The following is a 27,298-nucleotide window of genomic DNA, read 5'->3' as shown; positions in this document are numbered from 1 at the left end:
GTTCAAGGTTTTCTCATAACAGTATTATAAAGTTTGTTCAAGGTTTTCTCATAACAATATCATGAAGTAGGCTGCAGTAGAATGCATAAAAAACTACCGGACATGACAGATGACTATCGATTTCCACTTTCGGTTATATGTCCATTAGTAGAAATGCAATATAATTACAGGGAACATATAATGTGTTGGCAGCTCGGTTAAGTTTATTGATTGTTGATCACGTGGCTGTTGATCCGTTCGCCGAGCTTGGCAATTGGATTTCAAATGGCAGTTGGGTGCGCGCAGTGCGCACTGATGATGTCTCTTCGTGTGGTGACGAAAGACAATCGCCAAGATCAGTGAACAGACCAACAGCCACGACAACCAGGAAACCTATCAATTCCGGATACTGTGGAATTCCAAAACATCTAAAAGAAAGATCCAGCAACATTCTGAACCATATTGCCATGGTACTGCCTGCCTTCAGACTAATCAGCAACACCATTCTTACCTCAGTGTGATAGTGCTCTTTAAAGTGTAATGTGTCCATCTTTAAAAAACACACCGCAAAACAAACAAAACAATGACTTATCGTACAGAAAAAACCGCAAGTTCCACATTGTAATCCAGTGGGTGGTGAAAACTAGGCTGAAAGCTCAGTGGCATTTGAAGATTAGTAAAACTGATTGAACCAGCTGAACAAAGCACCAAACCATAAATTATAAACCTTTCTACTGAGCGATGTACCTTGGGTTTGTCTTCACTTTGCAGTATACATCACCAAGCTAGGTTTCATCTTTTAATAGGCTGACACAGAAAGTAACAGTTGTTATTGTTGGCCGTGAGTGATCACAGAAAAACACATCAAAATTACGTTTTTATCCGGTGATCTGATTGCCGGAAGAACCAGGACTAAGTTAGTGAGCTTCCTAAGCCAAGTTGACTTCAAGTAAGCCCCTTGCCTTGCATGAACAAATGTTACTTTGTATTTTGTTCTCTTAGTGTAACTAACGCTGCATCGTAAAACAGACCAATAAAGTGCGATTTGCGTGGCTTTATTTATCAAAACTGGAATGAGAACCAGCTTCCAGTTTTTGAGGATACCAGTGACGATTGGGTTAGATTTTGTAGTTGCTGTTTCCAGTAGGTCTCCGGTTTCGTGTAAAAGCCGTAACAACAGAACAGTTTTTTTCGAGCTCAAATTAAGGGCAACACTAGAGCCTGTTCAGTTCATCAGAACGGTCCCAATCTCCTGATCTATATCATTGGCAGCATTTAAGCGATCCCATTTGAAGGATACTAAATTTAAATTTTTGGAAAGTTCATTCTGTAAACTTCCCCCGTTGGTCCACTTCGTGGTCAGTTACCTATTCGGATGAGATTGTTCCGCGGGCCACGCGGCTCTACCCTTGACAGGGAGCTCCACTCACGCCATTTACTTCAGCCCCGAATATAGTGGAGACTGATGGATAACACCACGCGAGAGACGATGGTACTGCGTTCAATGTATTGTACACGGCTACATCCAAGTATTTATAGACTGGACACACCTGTATCATGGATACAACAGCTAAAGCCACTAGCTCACCACTCTTGGTGGATTTTTTCTAAAACCGGACAAAATCAGATGAATTCTCACAGTACCCAAAAACAACCTAGTCATCATAAGTGGTTTTTGCATTCATTTTCAATCTAGTATACGATTGCGACTCTCAACTTTGCATGGGCATTATATATGCGTTTAACAGACTCATCGGTGACTGTTCGGAGACAAATATTGGTACCTAATTCGTTTGATCCAAATTAGCGACACCCCGCTGAAGCATTCATAGCTCAGTAAACATTGTGCTCACTATGCAGTTTTGTTCAGGTCTAGATTTAATGCCTCTTGACTTCAAGCTGCTCACTGATAAACGGACATATTGAAACTACTCGTTACGCTTCGCGGGATGGTGCGACTTGTACAGGGTGTCTCGTAATAGACGCAAAACGTAATATCCATAGTAAACCTTTAAAATTGATTCAAACGTTTATTATTTTTTATTTAAACATATGTGCATTATGTAGGTTTATTATAAACAAACTGTTATCACAAAACATTTTGAAACAAACCGCTCCTTTCTTCTATAACAAGTTGACGGCGGCATGAGATGTGAGACACAGCATGTTTAACTTCTTCAAGCGTCACTCGTGCACACAATTCAATTCTTACTTTTAACTACACCAAATTCTTCGGTTTATTTTCATGATATGCGGGATCCTTACTGAAGGTGTCGTCTTATAATACGATGCACGCTGACACGGGGACTGCCGGTCAACTGGGACAACTGAGTTATTGACGAAGATGCCCTCCGGGACTGAATTTGCTCGACGGCATTCCGTACAATGGGCGCCCTTTCACCACTCGGAGACTTTCTCCCTTTGCCAGGAAAATCCAATACAAATCCAGTGGACTCAAATTTCGCAATCAAGCGTGTAATGGTCGACACGGTGAAAGGATATTTGATGAGACCAAGTTTGGTTTTCTAACCACGAAGTGCAGCTTTCACCAATGGAATACTATAATAGAGTACACAATTTCAATGCGCGTATTGACATCCATCGTATATGAAAGAAAGTGTCAGTACTTGCACACAAAACTCCTTTATGCGGCTACGAAAAAATTTTGTTATCCTCTCTGATTGACTACGTTTACTCACCCACTTAACTTTTGCGTTTATTACGAGACACCCTGTACAACAGTTAACTGGCCCCTTTGACCTCTCATTCCATTCCGTCCCCAGAGCTCTATTGGTGGGACCATCCAGCGTGCTCACCCGTCAGAAATGACCTATTCTATGAGAAAGGCATTAATTTATGGAGTTGTGGGGTTTACCTACAGAAGAAAAAAATTCAGAATATTGAGGTAGGTTGTAAAAACTAGGGGCACATTGAACAAAACATGTTCAAGGTTGATCACCGTGTTGATTTCCGAGAAAAAATGGCGTGTGTGGTGGGACTAGTTCACTCAGCAAACAGGTCACGCGCTATTATTTACACTTTTACGTTTCAGAGATTTTATTACAAAAATAAATCTGTTTTTTTTATAAAAACGATTTTCTCTCGTCAGCTGAAGCATGCGCTAAGCGTATGGAAACGCCCAAATGGAGCCGTTTCTGTTCGGTCTGTTACAATGATCTCAAGCGGTCCATAATTTTAAAAACTACGCGCTGTATGCATGGGAGTCATACCGTTAGGTTTCTGATCTCGTTGACTTTAAAAGTGACTTTTATTAGATTTTACTAGATTCGGCACAGGATATAAGAATATTTAATTCGCGGGTTCTACACCTTTCTTCTTGCTGATATCCACATCTTTATCTTGAGTGCAGTTGGGCTGTCTTTTTGGTCGGAAAGTGATTGCCTGATGGTTACCAACGCTAGAGCGAATTTCTCAAGAAAAATCCTCAAGAATGAGCTGAAATTCGGTGCCCATCAGTTTCATCTTTGTGGGAGGCTTTTATTGTATCTTTTATTGTATACCGGAACATAGGATGTATTAGTTACTCCGCGATTATGTGGCAATCGATCTCATTGGTAGGCAATACATCTTCGTCGCAAGGGATCTACGTTTGTTCTAATGCGGCGGAGTTACACATCTGGAACGCGGGCTAAGCAACGGCACCGTTGCAAGAGTGTGGACGGAGAGAAGTGTATTTATCAACGCAGGCGCAAGTTTGTTGATACAGGGCTCCGAGGTCGAAGTTTTCCATGGAACCATTATTGGTTAATACTTATATACAATTTGGAAATTTCGTCCCAATAGTCACTCGCCTTTCAGGGTACTGTTCTTCCCGTGTGGACAGATCACTTTAAAGGATTAGTCCTATGGAAAGGACTTTCCGCTAAAGTACACTCTAAGGGAACCACTGGTTTTACTACTTAATTGTGAGGTACTTAATTGTGAGGACAGGTTACAGGAACGCTCAAAATTAACATGCACTTGGGAGTGAAGTCATCCTGCCTATAGAGCTCTTTATGTTGTATGAACCCTGTGATGAGGCATCGGAACAAGATTGGCTAATTTATGTACAGAGTACCAAATCTACATTGGGTGTACTTTAAGGCACCCTACGTCACGCCACTTAGTCGTTATCCATTGTGTTTGTCCGCATGCACTGATTCCAAACTAGTCTGTTCTGTTCAGTAGTGGAACTGGGCCGGCTTGTTCAACAGCTCAGCCCACTGTGTGTGTGGTACTGAGCGTTTTGCCTAATTTTGCACCGTCTGGTTGATGGCATGTCATCGATAGGCCCTAAATGGAAAAGTACAATGGTGCGGCATCACAGCAATGCACAATGTGACCTTAACTGAAAGGAACCATGTGATGTTATCCCAACGGACTGCTTACTGAAGTACATTTATAATACGGGAATGTTTATATAGTCCGTCAGTCAAAAGGCCAAATGAAGTACATTCCAATCGCTTCATGAACGACTGCCTGCATTTTTACAAATTACTGATACCAAGAGAGTTGCAAATAAAGATGGGTGCTAAACAAATTTGTTTTTTGTCTACTAATGAGAATTAGTAGTTGATTTCGACGGGCAGTTTTGAGTTTGTGCGGTTGTTTGAGCTGTCTAAGCCGGAGGCCAGTGGCGGAAAACGTAAACGTCACAAACTGTGGCAAATCGCTCTGACCCAGAAAACTTGTTCACATATCATGCTCACCATCTAGGTAGTAAACAGCAAACAATCTGCGAATAAAGTAAATCTGGGTTAAAATGTCGAAATGATAGCCATCCCAATGTTGTTGAGTCGCAAACTTCACACGTACAAAGAGTTTACAGACAGGTAGAGGATGAACACGATTGCATTCGCGCTTTTGGGAAGTTGGCTGCCTACATGTTCACCAAGGTGAGAAGCAACTTGGTACCCTGTCGCTTCGGGGAGGTGACATTAGTGCGCGAACCCACCTATCAAAATTTCAGAACGATTCATACTTTTGTTCAATCTAATTTGACCTTATGATAATTCCCCCATTCATTTGCTTACTAAGCCCATGTACTTTTGATCTCCAGTTGTTTTGCTTATCCGTACCCGCCACTCACCTTGCTGCAGAGGCCGTCCTGTCCGACACTTGTGTATTGACCTGTGTCTATGGCTGAATGTGGGCGTCGGACCTACTTACCCATGCGCGATGATGTACCGTTGGCTGAGCCTGGCTTGGCTTGTTTTCTCACGAGCCCCGTGTGATTGCACGCCCAATGAGAATTACGAGACTGTCGTCGGAAGGGACGACCGCAACCCGTGCTACTGAGCCATCATTCCGCTCGCCGTTGTTTGGTGTGCGGTCGTTGACGCTGCACTGTGCCGGTCAGGGACAGACCCGTGAGCTTGTTGATGCTACGAACGTGAACCATTGGGGTTTATTGCACACATTTGCTTACCCTTGTGTAGAATTACGAAGTCGATTCTCCCCTTTGATATTCAGGATCGTCGAACTACATGTCACTCAAAGTTCCGTATCGGGAACCTCAACAACCATAGCATTCAGCCGTCAATGAATGTGCATAAAACAAACATACTGGTTAATTAAAACGCTTGCTATGCCTTGTAGTGAGTTAAACTAAATGAATCAAGCATTCAACAGCAGTCATTATGTTTCCAGCTGTATCTCGTATGAACATACACTTTAACAGTTGCGGGTGAAACTCGGCTTCGAGTTTGCTAAACAGATGGTAGTGAATAGCATGAAAAGTTTAAAGTCAGAACGTAATTCAGTGGAACAAGAAGTTAATAATCGACGTTTTGGTTGGCGTGGCCAACCTTTTTCAGGGATTTCTGGAATCGATTGAATACGGGCAAAGTGCAGCATCAGTTGCGTCTGCTATTTAGTGATTGGTCTACCCATGAGATCAGCTGACAGCATGGTGCGACCAGCGTGCGTGGGTGTATGTTAGCTAAGTGTGTGTATCCACGTGATTATCTGTCCGTTGACTGGGATGTGCCTACGCTTGTGGTTTTGTTGAAATTTCCGCCTCGTCAATGGTCACCAGGCCTGCCAAAGTGTGAAGTAAGTCCAATGCGGATGGACGGGAGTCTTCGCATCCACACCGCGTCAGACGCGCAGTTGTCGGGCAGTTGGCAAATCGTACCAAGAAACTATGCAGGTGTGAAGTAAGTCCAATGCAGATGGACGGGAGTCTTCGCAGACACCTGCGTTGGACGCGCAGTTGTCGGGTAGTTGGCAAATCGTACCAAGAAACTATGCACGGATGATTTCATACCAGCATATGAAGTGAAACGACCCAGTAAGGTATCAAAGCAAAATAAATACCCCATAGCGCTCGTTGCCTAACAAACGAGGAGAGTCCCACTTGGAACGGTGAGACGGAAAGACAAAAATCCGGAGTCACTGTGGGAATACCTGACAGAGGTTGCACATTAGACGTCATTCGAATGATGCTTTGGAATCTCGATGGTGGAAAATGCTTCCGCCTTGATGACATCTTACAACGACACCTCGTAAGGGCCAAAGACCCTATAGACAGAAACGCCGCATAAACTGCGTCCATTTAACCTTGAATAGAGAATGTTTAACCAAATACAGTTAGACAGCCAGACATTTCCGTGTGCTAAGCAGGGAGGACAATATACATTTTCCTCCACGAAATCCAACCCAGTTCAAAAACTTGAAGGTGACTCGGTTAATGCGCTCCAATCATTTTAACCGACCCATCAAACTAACTTCGATTGAACACGTGCACTTCAGTTAGAATTTCAGTCATAGGTGGAACGGCCACTGGAGATCAGCACACAACTGAACTGCGTCAACCGTAGTGACAAAGCGAGAATCCCGTCTGCCTGGCTTGTAATTAATGCACACCTTAGCAGACACAATGACCACAGGCGAAGCGAGAATCCCAATCATGACGCATCACGGCCAAAATAACAGCAAACATGAATATGGTCGCGACCGAATGGCTTGGCCTTAATTTAATAAAGCCCGATTAATGCAAGGGGATTCGTGATTCAAGGCTTCAAGAGCCCACACTTGGATTTATTTTGGAGACTACAAATAATGCTTAGCACAGCACTGCTTCAATGACCGATGCTGTAGAAGTGCTTCAAATTGCGATTCTCAGTCAGACGGTATGATACTACCGGCCACCAATGAACACTACGAGCACTTGCGTACGCAGAACGCTGAACATAAATCTGACTACTGATAAAATAGAAGTAGCAGAAGAAAAGTGCCCAAAGTCAATCGCTGTAGGAAACGGACGTTATTGTGAACAGCTATGGAGACCTGCAGCAAGATAAGCAGGGTCAGCAAGGATTGGAAAAGCGGTGTATATCAGTAGGACGCGTGGCGCTTCAGATTTCTCAGCAGATTCCGCCACGAACTTTGGATTTCATTAGCAAGCCGAATTAATTAGCACTAATTGAGATGTTGTATAGGACGGCAACAAAGCACTTTCCTTATGAAAAGGAGGTTCCGAGTTGAGTTTCATGGACACACGAATCCTCATCACTAGTATCCTTCTTCCGGACTCACATACCAGTCTCAATGCATTGCTCGAACCCCAACTGGATGTTCTGGTCAACAACGGTAAATACACTGTCTGTTTGCCCACAATTGGACAGCGTGAGATGGATTGTGTTTGTTGAATCTGATGCCAATTACCAGCACTTGAAACCGATCAAGGCCAGAAGGAACAAGATCGTCGAACGATTGTGCAAAGGCCTGTCACAGGCCATCGGCCGGCCTCACAGTGATGGTGCAACAACAGGAGCTGGCACCAGTCATTTTTTCTGTCGTCGAGGTACCGCCGTATGCCATATATTCATAAAAGTTTTAGTGTAAAGCACACCTCTTACTGTGTGGATTCATCCATATATGACTGGGAGCTGCACACAGACACCCAGTGAAAGTGGTAGCGGTTAAACTCATCGTGTTGAATCAAACAAACTGTTACTGGTGCTGTCGTCCGTAGGATTATAATGCCGGACAGCTGTTGATTGGGAGTTTCGTCAAACTGATCTCTGTTCCGAGTAGTTATTTTGGTCGGGTGGACCAGGATGTCTACTGGCGCACCAGTGGATACTACTGATAGAACATAGGAGTAGTATGTTTTCTCGTAAATCCGCTTCGCATCTCTTGAGAAGTGAAATCCATTATGGAATTTGTGGAGTCACTTTGTAACACTTGCTTGCATTTGAGTAACAGTCAATAAATATCCAGAAAACTTCATGAAGACGCATTCAAGGAGAAGATGGATATTCAGTTTTTGTAAACAAGATGCATATGAGAGTTTTTTCTCCTGTCCAATAGTTTGTAACTGTTCAGTTGGTGTTTTCAATAAACAACTCCGTAGTAAAGGTCTTCTTCCTTTCGCAAGTAATTTACAAGGCTGTCACTACCAGACCATATGCTTTAGCCTGTTGTCCATCTCAATCTGTTCTAGGATGCACTAGAAAGCTTGATACCTTTCGAGTAGTTCGGTTATTTTGCAGTATCGTGTGACTCGAGTCTCATTTCGTTCTTGTGGATAGCGTTCATGCAATCCACTTCATCCAGAGGTCTGGATGGGAAGTCGCAATTTTTCAAACTTACTTAAAGCTAGTTCAAATAGCTAGCTTTTGTTTGTGTCCAACTTTGGACTCGATGGTTTAGCTGGAGGCAAAAAATTTGTTTTGGGGTGTCAGTTTTGGCCTTTTGTTTGGATTGACTGATACCATCGGTGTATAATTATAATGCCCTATGTGGAAGCACTGTACTCTATGGTGTAAACAGAAGTAATATAATGATTTCTGGTTTTTAGTCCTGAATTGTGCTGCGTCCTATTAATTCTAGGGTCTTGAAATCACAGTGTCATTCGGCCGATATTTCAAGTAAATTGATGTTTGCGGGTTAAAACGACGGTCTTGTGATGAAATAATCAACTCCTCTTTCATGTGGACGACTTCAGAAAAAAAGGACTATTTAGTAACAATTTATCAAATGCTTCATGACAAACGCGGCCACTTTCGTTGAAAGATGCATTTCTTACGTGGATCCTGCGCGGTGGTTACTGAAGCTCAATTTCAGTTCTTTTTTTGGTAACCCTTCAACAACAGTCGAATTCACCCACTGATTACATTCTTCAGTGAACTGCGGAGTCCAAGCGTTTGAATACCCACAGACGGTTGAGTCGAGTTTGAGTACGCTAGCATTCAGGCTGAGACGATGCAGTCGTAGCAGCCTGAGAAATTTTCAATGCTCAACTGGTTTACTCAGTCGGGATTGCCATTGAAGGAATTTCAAACAATTAGTTTTCGTACTACGCTCTGTAGACGGCTCACGTGAAACATGTTTATCGCCGTGGCTTAGCTAGATCTAAGTGCAAATCAAACAGAACCAAAATCTAGTGGTGTATGTCCGAAAATTAGTTGACTGGAAGGATGATTTATATCATGTGATGAGATTCACTGGTCGATGGATTACACGTCGAATCAAATAAACACGGTAAATCGCTTCAGCGCACAAAAGTTTGAACTGCATAGTCTGACAGTGATCAGTGCAGGTTCGTATAACGATGAGCATGTTGCAATTTCCGGTCAGTCACTTGGATCCCGACAAATTGTGCGTTCGGTTGATCAGATTGGTTAGTGGGATACAACCAGTAGTTATTTCTACATCAACCTTTCACCTTACTCCCCTATTGCCACTCCGGTAGATGTTAGATGCTACTCTTTTATATCCTGCGGCAATCACCAAACAGGGACGAATGAGCCCAACTATTTGACTAGAACACCAGTTATGAGCCAGAGAAATAATTCAAGGCTGCCACTGAGCATGGGGGAATCGTAACATCGAAGGCCTCGCCATTGACTATTGTTCCGCATTAAAGTTCTCTGGCTGGCAAAGTTATTTGAGGCAATGTCACCCCTAAAAAGGCATACATTTGAATTAGCCTTTGATCCAAAGCTTATATTCGTGGAAGGAAGAAGGCCTCCGCTGTGGAACTATTTATCGGACAGAGAAGCAAAACTCTCATATACATCTTGTTTATGAAGAATGAATATCCGTCCTCTTTTCGAACGCGTCTTCCTAAACTTACCTGAATGATCGTTGACTATCACTCAAATGTAAACGATTGCTACAAATTAATTTCACGAATTCCCTACTAAATCTTACTTTTCAGTACACGGAACGCGAATCTATGAGAAAACCACCTACTACTTGCATGCTTCATTAGTAGTATCTACCGTGACAATTGTAGTGGTGATTGTGCCTCACTTGTGAAACAGTCGTGTGGCTCACGCTGACCAAATATTAATATCTTAAGTTCCAGGCGCGCAAAGAAGTCCAACGCGGGGTAGTCAAACGAAGAGAGTGTGGAGTTCCGGTATCAAGATGGTCTGGGCGTAAATTCGCAGTGAAAGAATGTGAGAATATTAAAGGTTGTGCTCCAGGCACTCGGTATTGTTATATGCATGGGAGTGGTAATGCCGCCTATTAGGAGAACCAGCTTTGAACGTGACGGAACTACATATAAGCCAATGGAATAACCGTTTTCGTTGAGAGAGACTTCATTGGCTGTTCTTCACTCGTCCTTGACAGATGAGTTGTATTCTCAGAATCACTTTTTTTGACCTGCTTGTACGCGACAGGGGTCAATAAAGCAGCTGGCTCGCACGTTTATTGACTTTTCTGGTTTGGCCAAGTGCACCAGGCGGTCAATCGGCTATCCAGACCGGAGTTCACGGTAATGAGAAGGCATTAATGGACTGTGGTCCGCCGTACCTCGAGGAAGGACGGATTACAAAGGTTCCACCGAAAAACTCGCGCATAGGTTAGTTCCATGGTTGTGGTTAGTGTAACATTAGCTACTAAAGTTGAGCTCTTTTCGGGAATCGAGTTTCAAGTGCTTTTCGGAAATTATTGACAGTGCGCGGTGGACCAAATCTTCGCATAGTCGTGCCTCAGGATCTGCGATCTGACATCCGGTGCCCAGGAGCTTAAAGCTAGGGTTGGATCAACTGAAATAATTTCCCGTTTTCGGATACAGTAAAGAGCCTTAACTTTCTGCAGATGACATGAAACAAAGAGAGGTACAAGGGTACTTACTCTGAGGCTTAGAAGATGTAAAATGAAGTTTCTTTCTGGGATATAAATAAAGGAGGTTGGTCTGTGGAGAACTGATTGTTGCAGGGAAATTGAAACACTGCTGGTTTCAGGGCGACTTGGCTAGCTTATCGCGAAATAGTGCAAAGAGCTGGCTTCGATTATACCATCTACTGGGGCACACAGCTATGAAACGGAAAAAATCCGCAATGAGCTGTCGGAACTCATGAGGAATTTACATTCTTGTGATTCGCTTTTTATGTTGGGGAATCACAGTGATGGGGACGATAGGGACTCGAGAACCCGGATCAACGTGCACCAGAGATAAGGGGTTGCTCACAATATACGCCGTATTTGAGTTTTCAACGACATGTTACGATATGGAAGAGGTACCGTATACCACCCGAATTCATTCAAACAGCGGACACGGATACATACTTGACTGTGTGCTTATTCAACGAACATGTCTTGTATGATGAACTGGTCATGGAAATGAGGCATGGAACCGGTTCAAGAAACGAGTCTTTGATGAAACCAAATGCGCTTGAATCAAAAAATACATCCCGCACTGCAAGATAAGCTGGCTCGCCCATACGTTGCGCATGTCGACCGTTCGCCTGCCGATTTCCATGTCCAATAAGAATCCCAGAGGTACAGAGAACTTGACATTGCAAGAGGGAGTGATCAACTTCACAAAACTCTTGATTACCGTTGGATCTGTCCTTCTTCCAGAGTTGGGCATACGTAACCCTACGTGAGCCTGGCTTGACCCAGTAAACGGTGTGGCGGCTACTCAATGCCAGTGGCGTTGATAATTTGTAGTTTATAGCTTATAGTTCAGCCTCGATCATTTGGAGTTGAACAGCATGTCGAAGCATATGCCTTGCTAGTAAGAGCCTTGAGGATTACCAGTGGACTTCCCGGTCCACCTGACCAAAATAACTACCCGGAACTCATGTCAATTTGAACTATTTCCTAATCAACAGCTGTCTGGCGTTATCATTTCAAGGATTAAAATATTAATGTCAGTTTGGTTGGTGGGACATAACAAGTTTGACAGTGCGCGGTGGACCAAATCTTCGCATAGTCGTGCCTCAGGATCTGCGATCTGACATCCGGTGCCCAGGAGCTTAAAGCTAGGGTTGGATCAACTGAAATAATTTCCCGTTTTCGGATACAGTAAAGAGCCTTAACTTTCTGCAGATGACATGAAACAAAGAGAGGTACAAGGGTACTTACTCTGAGGCTTAGAAGATGTAAAATGAAGTTTCTTTCTGGGATATAAATAAAGGAGGTTGGTCTGTGGAGAACTGATTGTTGCAGGGAAATTGAAACACTGCTGGTTTCAGGGCGACTTGGCTAGCTTATCGCGAAATAGTGCAAAGAGCTGGCTTCGATTATACCATCTACTGGGGCACACAGCTATGAAACGGAAAAAATCCGCAATGAGCTGTCGGAACTCATGAGGAATTTACATTCTTGTGATTCGCTTTTTATGTTGGGGAATCACAGTGATGGGGACGATAGGGACTCGAGAACCCGGATCAACGTGCACCAGAGATAAGGGGTTGCTCACAATATACGCCGTATTTGAGTTTTCAACGACATGTTACGATACGGAAGAGGTACCGTATACCACCCGAATTCATTCAAGCAGAGGACACGGATACATACTTGACTGTGTGCTTATTCAACGAACATGTCTTGTATGATGAACTGGTCATGGAAATGAGGCATGGAACCGGTTCAAGAAACGAGTCCTTGATGAAACCAAATGCGCTTGAATCAAAAAATACATCCCGCACTGCAAGATAAGCTGGCTCGCCCATACGTTGCGCATGTCGACCGTTCGCCTGCCGATTTCCATGTCCAATAAGAATCCCAGAGGTACAGAGAACTTGACATTGCAAGAGGGAGTGATCAACTTCACAAAACTCTTGATTACCGTTGGATCTGTCCTTCTTCCAGAGTTGGGCATACGTAACCCTACGTGAGCCTGGCTTGACCCAGTAAACGGTGTGGCGGCTACTCAATGCCAGTGGCGTTGATAATTTGTAGTTTATAGCTCATAGTTCAGCCTCGATCATTTGGAGTTGAACAGCATGTCGAAGCATATGCCTTGCTAGTAAGAGCCTTGAGGATTACCAGTGGACTTCCCGGTCCACCTGACCAAAATAACTACCCGGAACTCATGTCAATTTGAACTATTTCCTAATCAACAGCTGTCTGGCGTTATCATTTCAAGGATTAAAATATTAATGTCAGTTTGGTTGGTGGGACATAACAAGTTTATCCGCCACCACCTTCACTGGGTGTCTGTGTGCAGCTGTCGGTCAAATTTGTATGACTCTATACAGGAGGAAGTATGGTTTTACACTGAAACTCAGGGGAATTAGTGGGAAATGGCGCTAGCTCGATAATGAGCAAATGACTGGCTTCAAAACTGGTTGTTGTGTCCTTGTGATCAGACCGCCTGATGGTTTCTGTACACTCGTTCGCCGGTCTTCTTCGCTGGGGTCTTGCTGGGCGTCAGATGCAGGTAAGCAGCATCAAATTCGGAAAAGCTTGTCGTGCGAGTGCGAGGAATTAGCCACCGTCGCTGACCAAAAGTTTCGGCTGGTACTTTGGGCACTCAGCGAAACTGGTGTGTTTAAGCGAGAGTACGACAGCCTACTGCTAGTGATGTGGGATGAAATCTCTTCTTTCCGTAAAAGATTCACAAATGAACAGCGGTGGACCTTCAGCAATAGTTCAAGGATTCAAAAATTGTCCCGAACGTAGCCGGCTGCTCTTTGGACTGTGTCTTTTCTCAACTAGGGCCTTCAGCTCGTTCTTGCTTCGTGTGGCATGACAGTGGTCACTGTAGGTCTGTTATAGTTAAAGGACATCTTTACATTGGGATCAAAACATCAGAGGCAGCCGTAACTAATTATCTTAACCAAGTTCAAAGTCAGATGCAGCCGGTTTAATTTAATTTATCCGCTTCCTGTATTTAAAGACTATATGCGCGTAGGTGTGCAACCACTTCGAATGTGCATTATTATTTCATTAAAATATAAGTGGCTGTTTTATCGATTTGATTCGTTTCTTATATGGGCTAGCCCAACACGCAAACATGGGTGTGATGGTCAACCACCTCCCAAGTGTTTAGGTGGAATCGAAGTCACTGAACACGATGTCTGATTTTACGGCAGCTTGCCTTGTCCCAGTATAGAAATGCCTGAAGTACTCCCTTTTTATCAGCAGTGCCAAGGAGTTAACTTGATGTACAAAGCACTCAGACAAGTAATTTTGAGGCGTTTTTGCAAACCATTCTCATCGCCATCATAATTATCGTTGGTAGAGAAGTAAACGCACGAATCGCCAAAGATATAACGGCTTTCTGTCGTCTCCAGGAATACAAAAATAACAATAATAATTGTTCAACTGTAGCGCCCTTTCGGTGCCTAGCTGCCATGCCACCCGAAGGAAGCACGATGGCTGGGATACTGCCAGGTTGTCCAAGCCTAGACAGGGGATGTCGAGAGGCAGAGGTCGGGTTCGGACCACGGACCTTCCGGTCAGTAAATTCGCGCTCTAACCACTTGAGCTATCTCGCCATTCGTCTCCACAAATGCGCCTGAATAGACCAACACTTGCGTGTGGACAGCTGGATTTCAAGGTGTTCAACTGTTGAACCCTTTTTTACCACTGTGCCTTAATAAAATGTAGATATTCTCCAGAAGATGTCTTTGACCTACTGATTGATTTCACTTGAAGGAGACAAGACAAAACCTTTTGGAACAAACCTAAGCACACAGTGCAGAAGAGCTTTCAACAGAATATACTTGAGTACAGTTTGATTCCAGATTTGCTCGTTAGGCTACTATGAACGAATAACCGAATTTCGCTTCATAAACTGACCAGTCTGTGGACGGCTAAAGAATGAATTTCTTACTAGGAAGCACCGGGACTTCCACTTGTTGGACAATTTTCATTTAATCTTTGCAGTTGTGTGCACTACATCCAAAGACGGCTCACCTAGATGTTTTTCTGGGACCAGTGCCTCAAAATTCTATCAAAGACCTTAAGTCTTATGCCTAAAAGAACACCTTGGTGTGTGGTCAATCAATATGTTTTTATAAGGTTGTGAACAATCACTCAGTGGTTAACTAATAGGTTATTCTCGAGCAACCTGCCTCTCAGACGACACCTGTGACACCCGGACAATACCAGCTGCTCTGCCAACTCTTGTGTTCTAAAATCGAATTACCTCACAACATTAGTTGATAACCCCCAGTTTTAAATCTTTCTTTTGAAGCAAGAATACGCCAAACCCACAACTGCAACTCCAAAATGTTTTAGAGGTTCCAATTGGAGTGACAATTGAGTAATTAAAATCGAACGGAGGCCGCAGGTTTTTAAAATCTGTGTTTGAATTTTGGTTGACCAAAAAATTACTCCTCCATCCTGTTTGAGGATGACATCTCTCCTTGAAAGTATACTGAAATCAGAGCATTCGAATTATCTACCAGAATCCGAAAGCACTTGTCCCCAAACAATCTAGCTTGGGGTTCGCTATTGCGTGATTTTTATAGAAGACCACATCGAGGTGAAAGTGAGCATGCACTCTAATGGTGCACGCTTGAAATCCCCTGAGATTACTCACCGCAAAACTGTTTACATATGAATAGTCCCTACATAAAAGCTCTTCAAATCTGAAAGACTGCGATATCTCGAATATCGTGCCAACTGAATCATGAGGCGGTCTGTGTGCAGCACATTCAGTTGAAGGACATCATAAACGAGAGATTCAATTGAGTCTCCCGTGAAAACCAAATTGATTTGCAAATGGGTGTATTTCTCGAAGATGACTTCTAGTTTCTTCCTGGGGGTTGAACCAACCCACCCTGGTAAATGCATTTCACTGCTTTCCAGGGATTTCGTCCAAATCCCCAGACCGTGCTATTTGAAAACGTGGATGACTGATGAATAAACAAACATACGCCACAAAATTGAAGCGAAAAATTCTTTTTAACCATCTTCACGTTGCTGCCCCATCCAAGAAGCTCGTTTCAGATACTCAGTGATAATTTGAGGTAAAGATCCATCGCAACAGACAGGAAGCTCCACTCAGGTGCATGACTTTTGTATCGAAACTTATCACGCCAATTGTGATTTCAGAAATTTCAGCCAAGTTGACATTTGCTAACCATAAAGTCATCATACTTCAGCACAAACCTAACCTTTGGCTGTCCTCGAACAATTCTGACTTGAGAGTTTGAAAATGTGAACTTCTGTCGGTCGCAGAAATGTCTTTATTTTGGGACACCCAGAAAATTATTCAGTTGAATACAAAACGGCTTATTTGTCAGTTCGTAGCAACACAAAAAGCCTGCTTTGAAGCTTGAACCGCGATGCTGAAGAGCGGAATTCCAGCCTGAATAGCGTCGAGCAGGATGAACATCAAAAGTACTAGGTACTCAGTAATGTTCGGTTCGGTAATGAGACCGGTTATGGCTGCGGCATGCAAGTACTAACTCTAACAATGGGGGTTGAGTTGACTAACTTTATCAAGCATGTGAACGTGCGCAGTTTCTCAGCAACAACCGAAAGAAAGAAATTCTAAAAATCGGACCGAGCGACCTCAGTTGAAAAACAGGCTTCCTTTGTTTTCCACGCAAATGTGAACTCAGAACAATGGCAAGGGAAGAGTTAAGGTGAAGGTGAATTTCCGTGCAAACAAATACTTAGTGGTAGACTTTTCGGACAAAAAGTTTGTGCCAGATCAATCGTTTGCCTTTTGGATGTCTGAAATCCCGCCACCCAAAGCGGGATCTCAGTTTTCCTTGGCAGAGAGTGTTCAAGTCAAGGATGGATAACTACCTTTTCTTACCTGCTCCGTCGCGCATTGTCAGTTTGTTTTAAATAGACTGCGACTCACCTGCGACTCACTTGATTACAAGGCAACAAACAGACACAGCTTTGTGGACAGCATGAGAACAGACTGACTGTGATGGCATGATGAAATCTTTGTTGAATTTTACCAAATCGCTTCAAATTAGCGTGATTCAGTAGGCGGGGCGAGTTGGCTCAAGCGGTTAGAGCGCGAATTTACTGACCGGAAGGTCCATGGTTCAAATCCGACCTCTGCCTGTCGACTTCCCCTGTCTAGGCTTGGGAAATCTGGCAGTATCCCAGCCCTCGTGCTTCCTTCCGGTGGCATGGCAGCTAGGCACCGGAAGGGTGTTACAGCTGAACGATTCAGTAGGCAGCTCATAGAACGGATACTATCGCTGAATGTGTGAAGCTTTCCTCTGAGAAGACACTAGTCAAAGCGCCGGTCGACATGTGACCACATGGTGTAGTTTCCATTGTTGAAAAAGTAGGAGTGCTATGTCCGGTCTGATGGAGGGCTAACCGCGCCACTGATCGCTAACTCATGGCCGAAAGGACAAGTGTTCAAACTACTGGCTGGGAAGCTACCAGTTCGAAATTTCTTGTTGAGGTTTTGCTGACTTCCAACAGGGATGAATCAGTTTCACAGAGCCTCTCAGCTTTTTAGCATAGACTGGCTTCACCGAGAGAACAAAATCCATGTTGGATTCGGGAGTATTTGGAAACTTCACAATAGATCTCGCCTAATTGGGGAACCCAGTGGATGCAACAGGCCTGCCTTCTTCATTTACTATAACAATAATGGTACAGCGCAGAATTCGGGAGTATTTGGAAAATTCACAATAGATCTCGCCTCAATGGGGAACCCAGTGGCTGCAACAGGCTTCCTGCCTTCTTTATTTACTATAACAATAATGGTACAGCGCAGCGTTCTCCGACGCAGCCACCAATCAGCGATCGTACCAATCGATTTTCTCTTATAAAACGAAATATTGCAACGCCTAGGTGAGCTTTAGTGCAGTGTCACAAGCTACGGCATCCTGTTCGTCAAACATTTGAGAGAGCAGAGTTACGACACTCACTTTTCTTGGCATCCGCTTAAGTGGCAGTTCTCTACCGACCGCTCTATCATGATTCACGGATGAAAATCTGAGGAACAGCTGCTGGTAAAATGGCTGTATTATGAGGGACAGTGGTTGACCCAAGTCCAGTAAATTACATCAACTTACTTAGTGGATGCAACAATTATCTTCCATGTTTCAAATCACGCTGTAACGACACCAGGTGAACAAATGTGAAAACCAAACTGATTTGCAAATGAGTTTATTTCTCGAAAACAATCCTATTTGGGTTCAAGTAGGGCATAAATTTGACGGACTGCGCCAACCTGATGAGCCCCAAGAAGGGCGAAACCGGTCATGGGCTGTCGAAGAGTTTTCAGCAACCTTGTGAGTAGTTTTGTTCATGAAATTGTATATATTGTTACAGGATAAATTAAGATTGTCATTCGCGCATCGCGGGTACATCAACATCACCTGTCTACTCTGAGAGTGACAAAAAACGGAAACAGCCCACAGTCACGTGAGAATATTTGCGATAAGCTGTCATGGAAATATCAAATCAGCTGTATTTTTCTCAAAAAAAACATAATTCACTGGTACAATCTTTAGTTCAGTCGGACAGGTGATAAAATGTACAGCTGAATGATGAAATAAATGTACAAATCTGTTCGAAACAAAACTCATTTGTCGCGTTCACTGAGATAGACGAAGATTGCCATCACTGATCCAAGAAGGGACACCCAGGCGGCCGAAAGTAGCCACGCACCACTGTACATCTGCACTTCAATGTAGCTAACTCCTGTGCTGATTGCAAAACAGATCACTGCGGAGAAATATGATAACGTAGGATTAGATTCAATCACGATAATCATTGTCATAGATGAACGATCAGTAACATGTCTAAATGTATGAGATTTATAACTTGCGACAGCTAGGGGCACAATTGTATGTATCGTGAAACAAGGTATCATTTTTTGTTACCGAGGCTAAAATAGAAAGTCACTCGATGTGAAATGTAATGTGGAAGATTCTACCTGGAACAATTACTTGTGTAACGGGGGGCACTACTTACGAGGCATGCGAGTAGTATGTGACTTTCACGTAACTCCGCCTCGCGCCTAAAGTAAGGTGCACCCCATGCAGTTTAATACAGAACCTTTGGACCTGCTTTGCGGCGTTCGTTTACAATTGCGTGATACTCGATGAATTTCCACGATATTTCAGGTAGACGCTTGAGGATGTTCGGTTTTTTAAAATAAGTTTCGTATGAGATATTTACTATCCTGTCCAATAGTTTGTAACCATTTCTTTGGCGTTTGCCGTCAAAAGACGACTTCATGGCGAAGAAGTTTCCTCCTCACATTCGTAGCAGTAAATTTCTGAGTTTTTTCCCTCTCCCATGTCGTTATGTTCTTGACTAAATTTGAGATGCCTAATTACCTTGAATTCACTTGACCTGAAACGGACTGAGGCAGCACGATTGGGAACCTAACAATTGTTTCCCGCGTCTTCTGGGATGTAGCGAGGTGAATTCGACTGATCCAGGGTAGCAAATCAGCCCATATCGATATATTCTTCCATAGGAACGACCAATCATCCACTCGTAGGTCTCTTGTTTTACCATGAAAAGTAGTCACTATATTACCAGATTCTCAGTGAATGAGTATTCTTCAATCATAAGCAAACAGATCAAGTATAGTCAACGTCACCAAGATCCTTGTTCGCTAGGCACAGGCTGAGTAACATCCGTGTTTCATCCATCCTGTTGCTATGAGAAAGTCTGTACCCTGGAAGTGCGCACAGGGCCTTTGGGACACATTCGGGCCAAACAGAATGCGAATGTCATAAACAGAAGCAAGTGCTCAATTGAGCTTCTCCGCCAGTATACAAATTTATCTGTTTTTGCAAACAATGCACGAACGATTGAGGGAGGAATAGGGTCGCGTTGGGCCCATTTCAGCTAAGGCAAGGTTGACCCCGAAGAGGGATGTCCGCCGATGAGTATTCTAAGGTTTGATTGCGGCTTCTCGAAGTTACACCGCTGAGAAGCTAGGGGGATTAACTCTAAAGAGGGATGTAAATAAAACCTACGTGATCTGGCCCGTACAACGATTTTAAGGGTTTGTGGACATGAAGTACAAAAGGAATCTAACAAGGTGTGTAACCTGCAGATCCTACGGGATCCGCAGGGGAATTTTCGCATGAAATGGTTATCTATGAAAGTTTGTACAAAGGATTTCCAGTCAGCAGCTTGCCGTAAAAAAACGAGTTGTTCAACAGTAAACAATAGCCTATTTGCAGTCAACTACCATTAAATAGATTCGGTTTCAGAAACGATGATCCATTGTAATCCATTCAAACTGTGGACCATTCACTTCATCCCCAATACGCTCTGCCTCTCAATCTACCTTCATCAGTTCGACAGAACGCGGACGGTCCCTGTACATAGTACGTATGAGCCATAACCTTTTGCTTTCTTTGATTGAACTTGTGAATAGATACTTGAAAACAGTTTTGGCAATGGCCCAAAGGGGCGTGTTGGTCACTCAAAGAAGATGCAATCAATTTTACTGCGGAATTCACTGTTTGATTACTTTACCTGAACAGTAGAAACTTGAGACGGTGGATTTATATATCCACTTGTTCGTTCTGTACAATCAGTGAGGATGTTTCACTCGTGAGCAATTTCAAGCCCACTACGCTGGTCGTTTGTTGCTAAGCCACGTTTGGTGAGAGCCGCCAACTCACCTACCTTCCGGAAGTGTCGTACCAATGCTGACCTTGGGGATACGTCGCTCTCTGCACATGTTCTTTTTATCCTGTCTTGGCGCGTTCAGACACAGGGAGACGAATCAATATATCGGGGAGACGGCAAGCTGGGTGCCTTACATTGGAGACTATCGAAACTGCAAAGGCAACATGATCCGCCCAAAGACCGAATTTTTGTCGTCCTAAAGGATTTGTCTTTTTTATAAAACCGTTGAATTCGCGTCCCTTGTTTAGGTCAATTTAACTCCCATTCTTAAATCTCCCCTCGCTTCTCCAGGTAATATAAATTGGGAACCCTTTGAATAAAGTACAGTCTCGATCTTTTCTAGTTTGATGCAGCAAACATTGGCTAAAAAATCTGTCATACGGCTGAGTTTTGAACCGCAGTTTATCCTGCGCTAATGTCAGCGTTGGCTGGATTCGAATGCCTTCTTAGGGTGTGCCTTATTAGGTGCAAGCCAACCATGTTATGCTTAAACCTCGGGTTCAAAGGTTTCAACCTACGATGGCCATTCACGTCAGCTGCGCATTATCGTTCAGATCACTGACGCCATTGTGCATTGTGTATACTGATAACGAAGATCACAGATTATGGGCTCTGTGCACCAGGATCGTTTATATGCTTGTATTTTTCTGGAATTCCTCGAACTGCTGGGTTTATAACCCCGATTCGTTATGACTCTCTACTGACCAGTTGACAGGAAAACTTTTCAGAGAGTCATCTACATTGCTTTCCAGATCTAATCGGTTTATGCAGGTTCATTACTGTAGTATAGACCACCAAATGTGAGTGTTTTCACTATGTTTCCACTTAGCATGAGGGGCTTCGTGCGGCGAAAAATTGTAGATATGAGGATCACACAAGTACAGGTCAATGGCATTCCGTCGCGTCCTGTAAGATTTGTCGTTTTCTTTAAGTGTGAAAACAATTTACAGCGTGTGTGAATTAGTTTACTTAAGAATTTAGCATAGTAGATTGTTTTTTATGGTCGACAGATCACACTGTTTTAATGCAGGTAAAATACGCTAATCGACAGACTGTTGTTCCACTTGTGTTGAGGCTCTGGGCATTTACGGTTAGAACCTTGGATCCGAGATAGATTAACGGTTATTACACGACCTGCTCACCTGAAAGACAGTGGATTGAACCGAACCTGGTCATCTCGACTAGTCCTGTCTAGGTTTGGGCAAACTGACAGTATCTCAGCTCTCTTGCTTTCTTCAGGTGCCATTGCAGCTGTGCAGCAAAAGTATGTTACAACTGAACGATCATTATCCGTATTAGTTGTAAAGACGGATAAGGACTCACAGACTGGTAAGCAACCCTAGGACGGTAACTTGTCCATTCTAGGCAAGCAACTAACAGCGTAAGGTCTCTTGGATCCCCAGCTATAGGGTTATATAGCAACAAAACATCTCTCACGAGAAGAGTCAGCCTAACGAGTCAAACAAAAATCCGCTTCTCGAAGCCAAACTTACATGAGAACAACACCAGACTCAGTAATACGATTCCGAGGATATGTCTCTTGCTGACGCGGAGGAATAGGACAACCAATACCAAGACAATGGCAGACAGAGATGACACGCAACCAATGATGGTGAAGGCAAGGGCGACGTCCCGGTGCTGTTGGTTGCCCAGGACTGAAAAACAAAAGTAACATTGGGCAGGTAATTTGTACACAAGTTCTCACATATCGTTGGTTTAAAATTCCCCAAACATCTAAAGTTTAAGCAGTGAAAATTCTGATTTAACCGGAGTCTTCGATCCCTTGGAGGTAAGCCGTCAGTATCACCGACGCTTCGATGCCGTACAGTAAGCTCCACACTGATTTTGTCCTTATTTCTGACGTAAAATGATGTAAAATGCTCAGGGAACCCCAGTGGCCTTTTTGAAAAACAGTAGTATGTAGAAAAATACTCAAAACAGCGATTTTTTCGGGATGCAGAGTCACTCAACTACAAGCAATTACGTGGAGGTCCCGGACTTGTAACTACAAACTCGCTATCAAGTGTTTGTCTAAAAATATCAGCAGAAAATATAAGCACGCTGAGATGAAGTTCCTAAAGTTAACGAAGTCTCGCGTTTCACGACGTGCAAATTGATAACACTGAATAAACACAAATTGTCGATTGTTGTTCTTTTGCTTTCTCGGGTACTCTGCTGTGGGTATTTAATATCATACCAGGTCACATTAAGAGCACGATGAGCCCAACTCAACAGTGGTAAACTATTCACGTTTCAGTCGATGGTCTTGAATAGCCGACGCGGTTATTCATTATCCCGTGCACGAAGGATTCCCAGGTAGAACGGAAACTTCCGTCTGCAATCCGAAAGTGGGATGCTGGGTATATTGCATTGAGGTACGGCGTTCGTTCCAAATGATGGAACCAATTATTGTAGATTTCACTCAGCGTATAGTCAGCGCCCTGGTTCAACGTGTCATTTCTTTACCAGTGCATCGATGATTCGTCTAGCTCTGTGAATACTCACCTCGAATATCTCCAGGCTTCCAAGCTCGTGTCATCAAACAGAGGCCATTCTCTTGAAATAAGCAGATACCGAGTGGGGTCTAATAGTCTTTTGCCGTAACAGGATAACAGGAAAGATAGTTTGAAACGAAACGAACTGCAAAATAGTTCCCATTTTTGGTCCATGTCGGTTATAAAAGGCGGCAGGAATTTGGGACATACGTCCTTTGGTCGGTTGCCCGGGATTAAATCAATAAAGTTTATGAACCTTTATCTATCCAATCAACCACCTAACCTAGTGGATTGTGCGTTAATTTTCTATGGTGTTTGGCTGTCTCCGACCGTTCCTCAAACTTTCCAGATGATACGGAAAAAATCTATCCCCCTAAACCACCACTGACTAGGCCAGTCCTTGAGTAGTGTAGAATTGCTTCGTGCCTTCTTATCTTAGTTGATTGTTTTTACTTGATTTCTTAGGTTATTCACTCTGTGAAGTAGTCTCCTTTCATTAGTTAGCATCCTTGTTTGAGATGAAATTTTTTACAGTGCAAGCAGAACAGTCGTCGCTGTTTATGTTGACAAATGCTATGCCGGAAAAGACTGGCACGCAAGGTTTTCTTCCGAGAGGTGTTGAGCCGTAATCGATGGCCGTCTTCCAACGTAGGAAGTGACTTGGTAAGATGTAATCAGCTTATTTAATGTAGCCAGTATTGCAGAAAACTAACAACAGTAGTAGACTGTAGTTTTGTAGACTTTTTTGTTGAGGTAGCCATCGCTAATCTGCATGAGACATTGTGAGAGTAACCCGAGACCTGCTTCTTTAGAGAACATTTTTCGCAAAAATCTGCCTTTTAAAATTCCACAGCACTTATATTTCTCGTCATTCTGTTGAAAGGTGGATATAATTGGCAACAATCGCATCACATCTAAAAGACTGAATTCAGTCAAAGTATCTATCCCTTTGCCTGCATATCGATCAACCAAAGTATGTGCTGTGTATACACGCTGAGTGGGTCACGTGATGCGTGGTGATTACGTCCGAAGCGATTTTCGTTGTCTAGAATAATCAGAGGCATTTGCCTGACTATCAGATTGCGGAATAAAAGTTTCCTTGTGGAACAATGATTACTTTTGCAACGTGAATCATGCTGAACAGGGTTGGATCCATGGTTGAATTTAAATTTCGCGCTACTTTGGATATATATTCATTATCTGTCTATATTTATTTATTATATTTAATGTGTAAGAACGTGCAGCGCTACAATTTCAAACACCATAAATTGCAGTAAACAGATAGAAAAAAGGCAACATTTTGGCACAAAAAACAAAGATTCCTGATGGGTTGCAGTTTGACTCTACGGAATGACTTAAGTTATCCAAGAGTATACACAAGGCATCCATTTTTGCAAGCTATCGAAATTTTTATAGGAACTGTAGATCATAAAGTTGGAAACCAGACTGGAGCAATTCATGTTGGCTCAAAACTTACTGAGCTCGCAAAGAATGTATATCCTATCTTGAAATTCTCGGCTGTCTAGCAGAAGTGGACAAAACAGATTGTGGAAGTTGGCCTAGATTACAGACGTTGAATACATTGCAGTCTTTTATACATAGACGGGTGTTCGTGCATGAGTTACTCAAAGAAAGCAGGGTGACTAATTGCTGTCGTACCCATCTTAAATCAATCTAAGTTTGCCCATGTCTAGCAAACGTTATATAAATTCACATGAATTAGTTTGTTGCTAGAAGAAAAACTAATCGTCAGGATGAGAATTAGAGCCCACAAAAAATATTCAGTTAAGGCTCTGAGTAACCCCTGCAGAGAAAAAGAAGGGTAATTGAAAAGGTTGATGTGCTACCTAACACTAGAATTCTCCAACCTACTACTGTAAAGGTGATACTACTGATGGGGAGGCACGCGAGTAGTAAGTGTTGTTCGTGAAATTTCGCTTTGCGTCTTTTGAAAAGGGGAGATCTGTTGCGGAATTCGTGGAGTCACTTTGTAACATTTTCTCGGGTTTGAGCGAGGAATGATTGGAGTCATTGAATCTCCAGGATAGTTCAAGAACACGTGTTCTGGAGAAGATGGGTGTCCAGTTTTTTTGTAAATAAAATGCAAATTAGAGTTTTGCTTCCCTGTTCAATTGTTTGTAACCGGTCAGTGGGCATTTTCTAATAAATAACTCCGCAGCGAAGGCCTTCTTCCATTCACTAGTACAAGGGACTACTCAAAACCGGCATTAGTAGTAAATCCGTTGTCTATGTTCAAAAAATTAATAACACTTCTGGAGGGAGTGGGAATTTCCGGGCTTTCCACATACCCAAGACAGAATCCTCATGGCCCGAGCAATCGGGAACTCAAAAACGCCACTAAAGTAACCGCGAATGCATTTCCTAATCATGAAGGGGATTAATTGCTAATAATGAAATTACGTGCCTTTGTGTATCTACTTTTGCACAATCAACGAGTGAATTCAGATAGATAGTTCCGGTTTAAGCTACGTATAGTAAGCGAAGATCAGCCTGCACTGAGCACGAGAAAGTTCTGGAGATTCCACCTTCCCCAATAGCGACCGTTCTCCATTGATCCACCTTGTCCATAATATTGGTAAACAAGAGGTAGCTTCGACCTGAAAACAACGTAGGTTACCATTTAGACAACAGCTTTACGCCACGCACAAACTATCTGAGAACAATGCCGGTTTGTTCATTCGCGTTCGCATAGATGGTACAAACAAGGGGACACTTCTTCGCCAAATTAATTTCCCAGGGACGCATATTGTGCAAAACAGCGAATTTACTGTGATTTACAGTGAATTTACTGTAGTTCCTGGGCATTCATCCTCTTCATAATCTGCTCTATGATTTCTGGTAGTGAAATTTCAATGAGGATTAACTAATGCAAGTCTGCTTGCTAAAGCCGTAGGATCTCAAGTTTCACCGTGACCGGTTCTATTGTAGTAGACAGCCTAAATGTATTTTAGTTCCATCTTATCCATCGACATCATCGTCAAAAGCGTGTATGTTGTATTTTACGTCATGGTTCAACGGCGATACTACTGATGGGAGTGAATGCGAGTAGTATGTTTTCTCATAAATCCGCTTTTCGACGCTTGAAAAGTGAGATCTGTTACGGAATTTGTAAAGTCGCCTTGTAGCAGTTGCTTGGATTTTAGCAACAAGCAATGAATATCTAGGAAAGTTCAGGAAGACGCGTTCAAGGAGAAGATGGATATTCAGTTTTCGTAAACATGTTGCATATGAGAGTTTTGCTTCCCTGTCCGCAAGTCTGTAACTGTTCAGTTGGCATTTTCTAACAAATAACTCCGCTTCGAAGACCTCCTTCTTTTCAACGGTATTAGTATTCATCCTAAGGAATTCAACCAAAACATGTGGATGGGATACCACTGTCAGTGAATAGTCAATCTATCTTTTTAAGTGAAGCACACAAATAAATATCATGACATTTACCTGACATTTACCTGACATTTAATTTTCACGTCCAACACTACCGAATTCTGACATTGCAATTTACCGCACTCTGTCATGTCATAAGTTGTCAAGCTGTCAAACTGAACCATTCCGAGGGTGGAAACTGGAGTGGTACAACGCCCGACAGACGATGGTTTGGTTTGTAAAAAATGGCAAAGGTTTTTCCTTTACAGGGCAGCTTTTGCGAAAACATTTGCTAGTTCTTTATACTTAATGATAAGAAGAACTAGTTAGATTACGGAATTATAAAAAAACTGTCGCTGAATATCGCTCAAGGGATCTCTTTCACAGATAATCGAAAGGATATTTATTCCGGCTTCAACAAAAAAATTCATTTGCAAATCAATTTAATTTTCACGAGAGACGCAACTAAATCTCTCCATTGTGATTTTCTCTGACTGGATGTGCTGCACTCAGGCCGCCTCATGATTCATTTGGCACGATATTCGAGATATCGCGATATATTTTCATAAAGGGAACTATTCATAAGGTTGCCGAGAACACCTTGACAGCCCACGACCAGTGTTGCTCTTCTTGGGTCTCATCAGGTAAGCGCAGTC

At 43.0% G+C, this 27,298-nt stretch overlaps 2 protein-coding genes across 2 annotated transcripts in view; both read right to left on the bottom strand.

Moving 5' to 3' along the window:
- Window positions 1–7,933: 7,933 nt before the first annotated feature.
- T265_13887 (hypothetical protein) lies at window positions 7,934–15,972 on the bottom strand (the record flags this gene model as incomplete). The annotated part of the gene is made up of 4 exons (XM_009170989.1): window positions 7,934–8,120; window positions 8,160–8,302; window positions 14,381–14,659; window positions 15,751–15,972. Coding segments are annotated over 4 exons (831 nt in total), but the record flags the coding sequence as incomplete, so codon positions are not given.
- Window positions 15,973–18,362: 2,390 nt separating this feature from the next.
- Window positions 18,363–27,298, bottom strand: part of T265_13886 (hypothetical protein) — a gene marked incomplete at both ends in the record, with an annotated part of 12,540 nt that continues 3,604 nt past the window's right edge. Inside the window, 2 exons of the mRNA XM_009170988.1 lie at window positions 18,363–18,831; window positions 22,257–22,418. Of these exons, the coding sequence (XP_009169252.1) occupies window positions 18,689–18,831; window positions 22,257–22,418 (305 nt within the window). The remainder of the gene's footprint in view (window positions 18,832–22,256; window positions 22,419–27,298) is intronic.

This window comes from Opisthorchis viverrini (assembly GCF_000715545.1).
Source record: "Opisthorchis viverrini unplaced genomic scaffold opera_v5_117, whole genome shotgun sequence".
Classification (NCBI taxonomy): Eukaryota; Metazoa; Platyhelminthes; class Trematoda; order Opisthorchiida; family Opisthorchiidae; genus Opisthorchis; species Opisthorchis viverrini.
The sequence above is the reverse complement of the archived record's forward strand: the minus strand, read 5'-3'. Positions and strand labels throughout refer to the sequence as shown.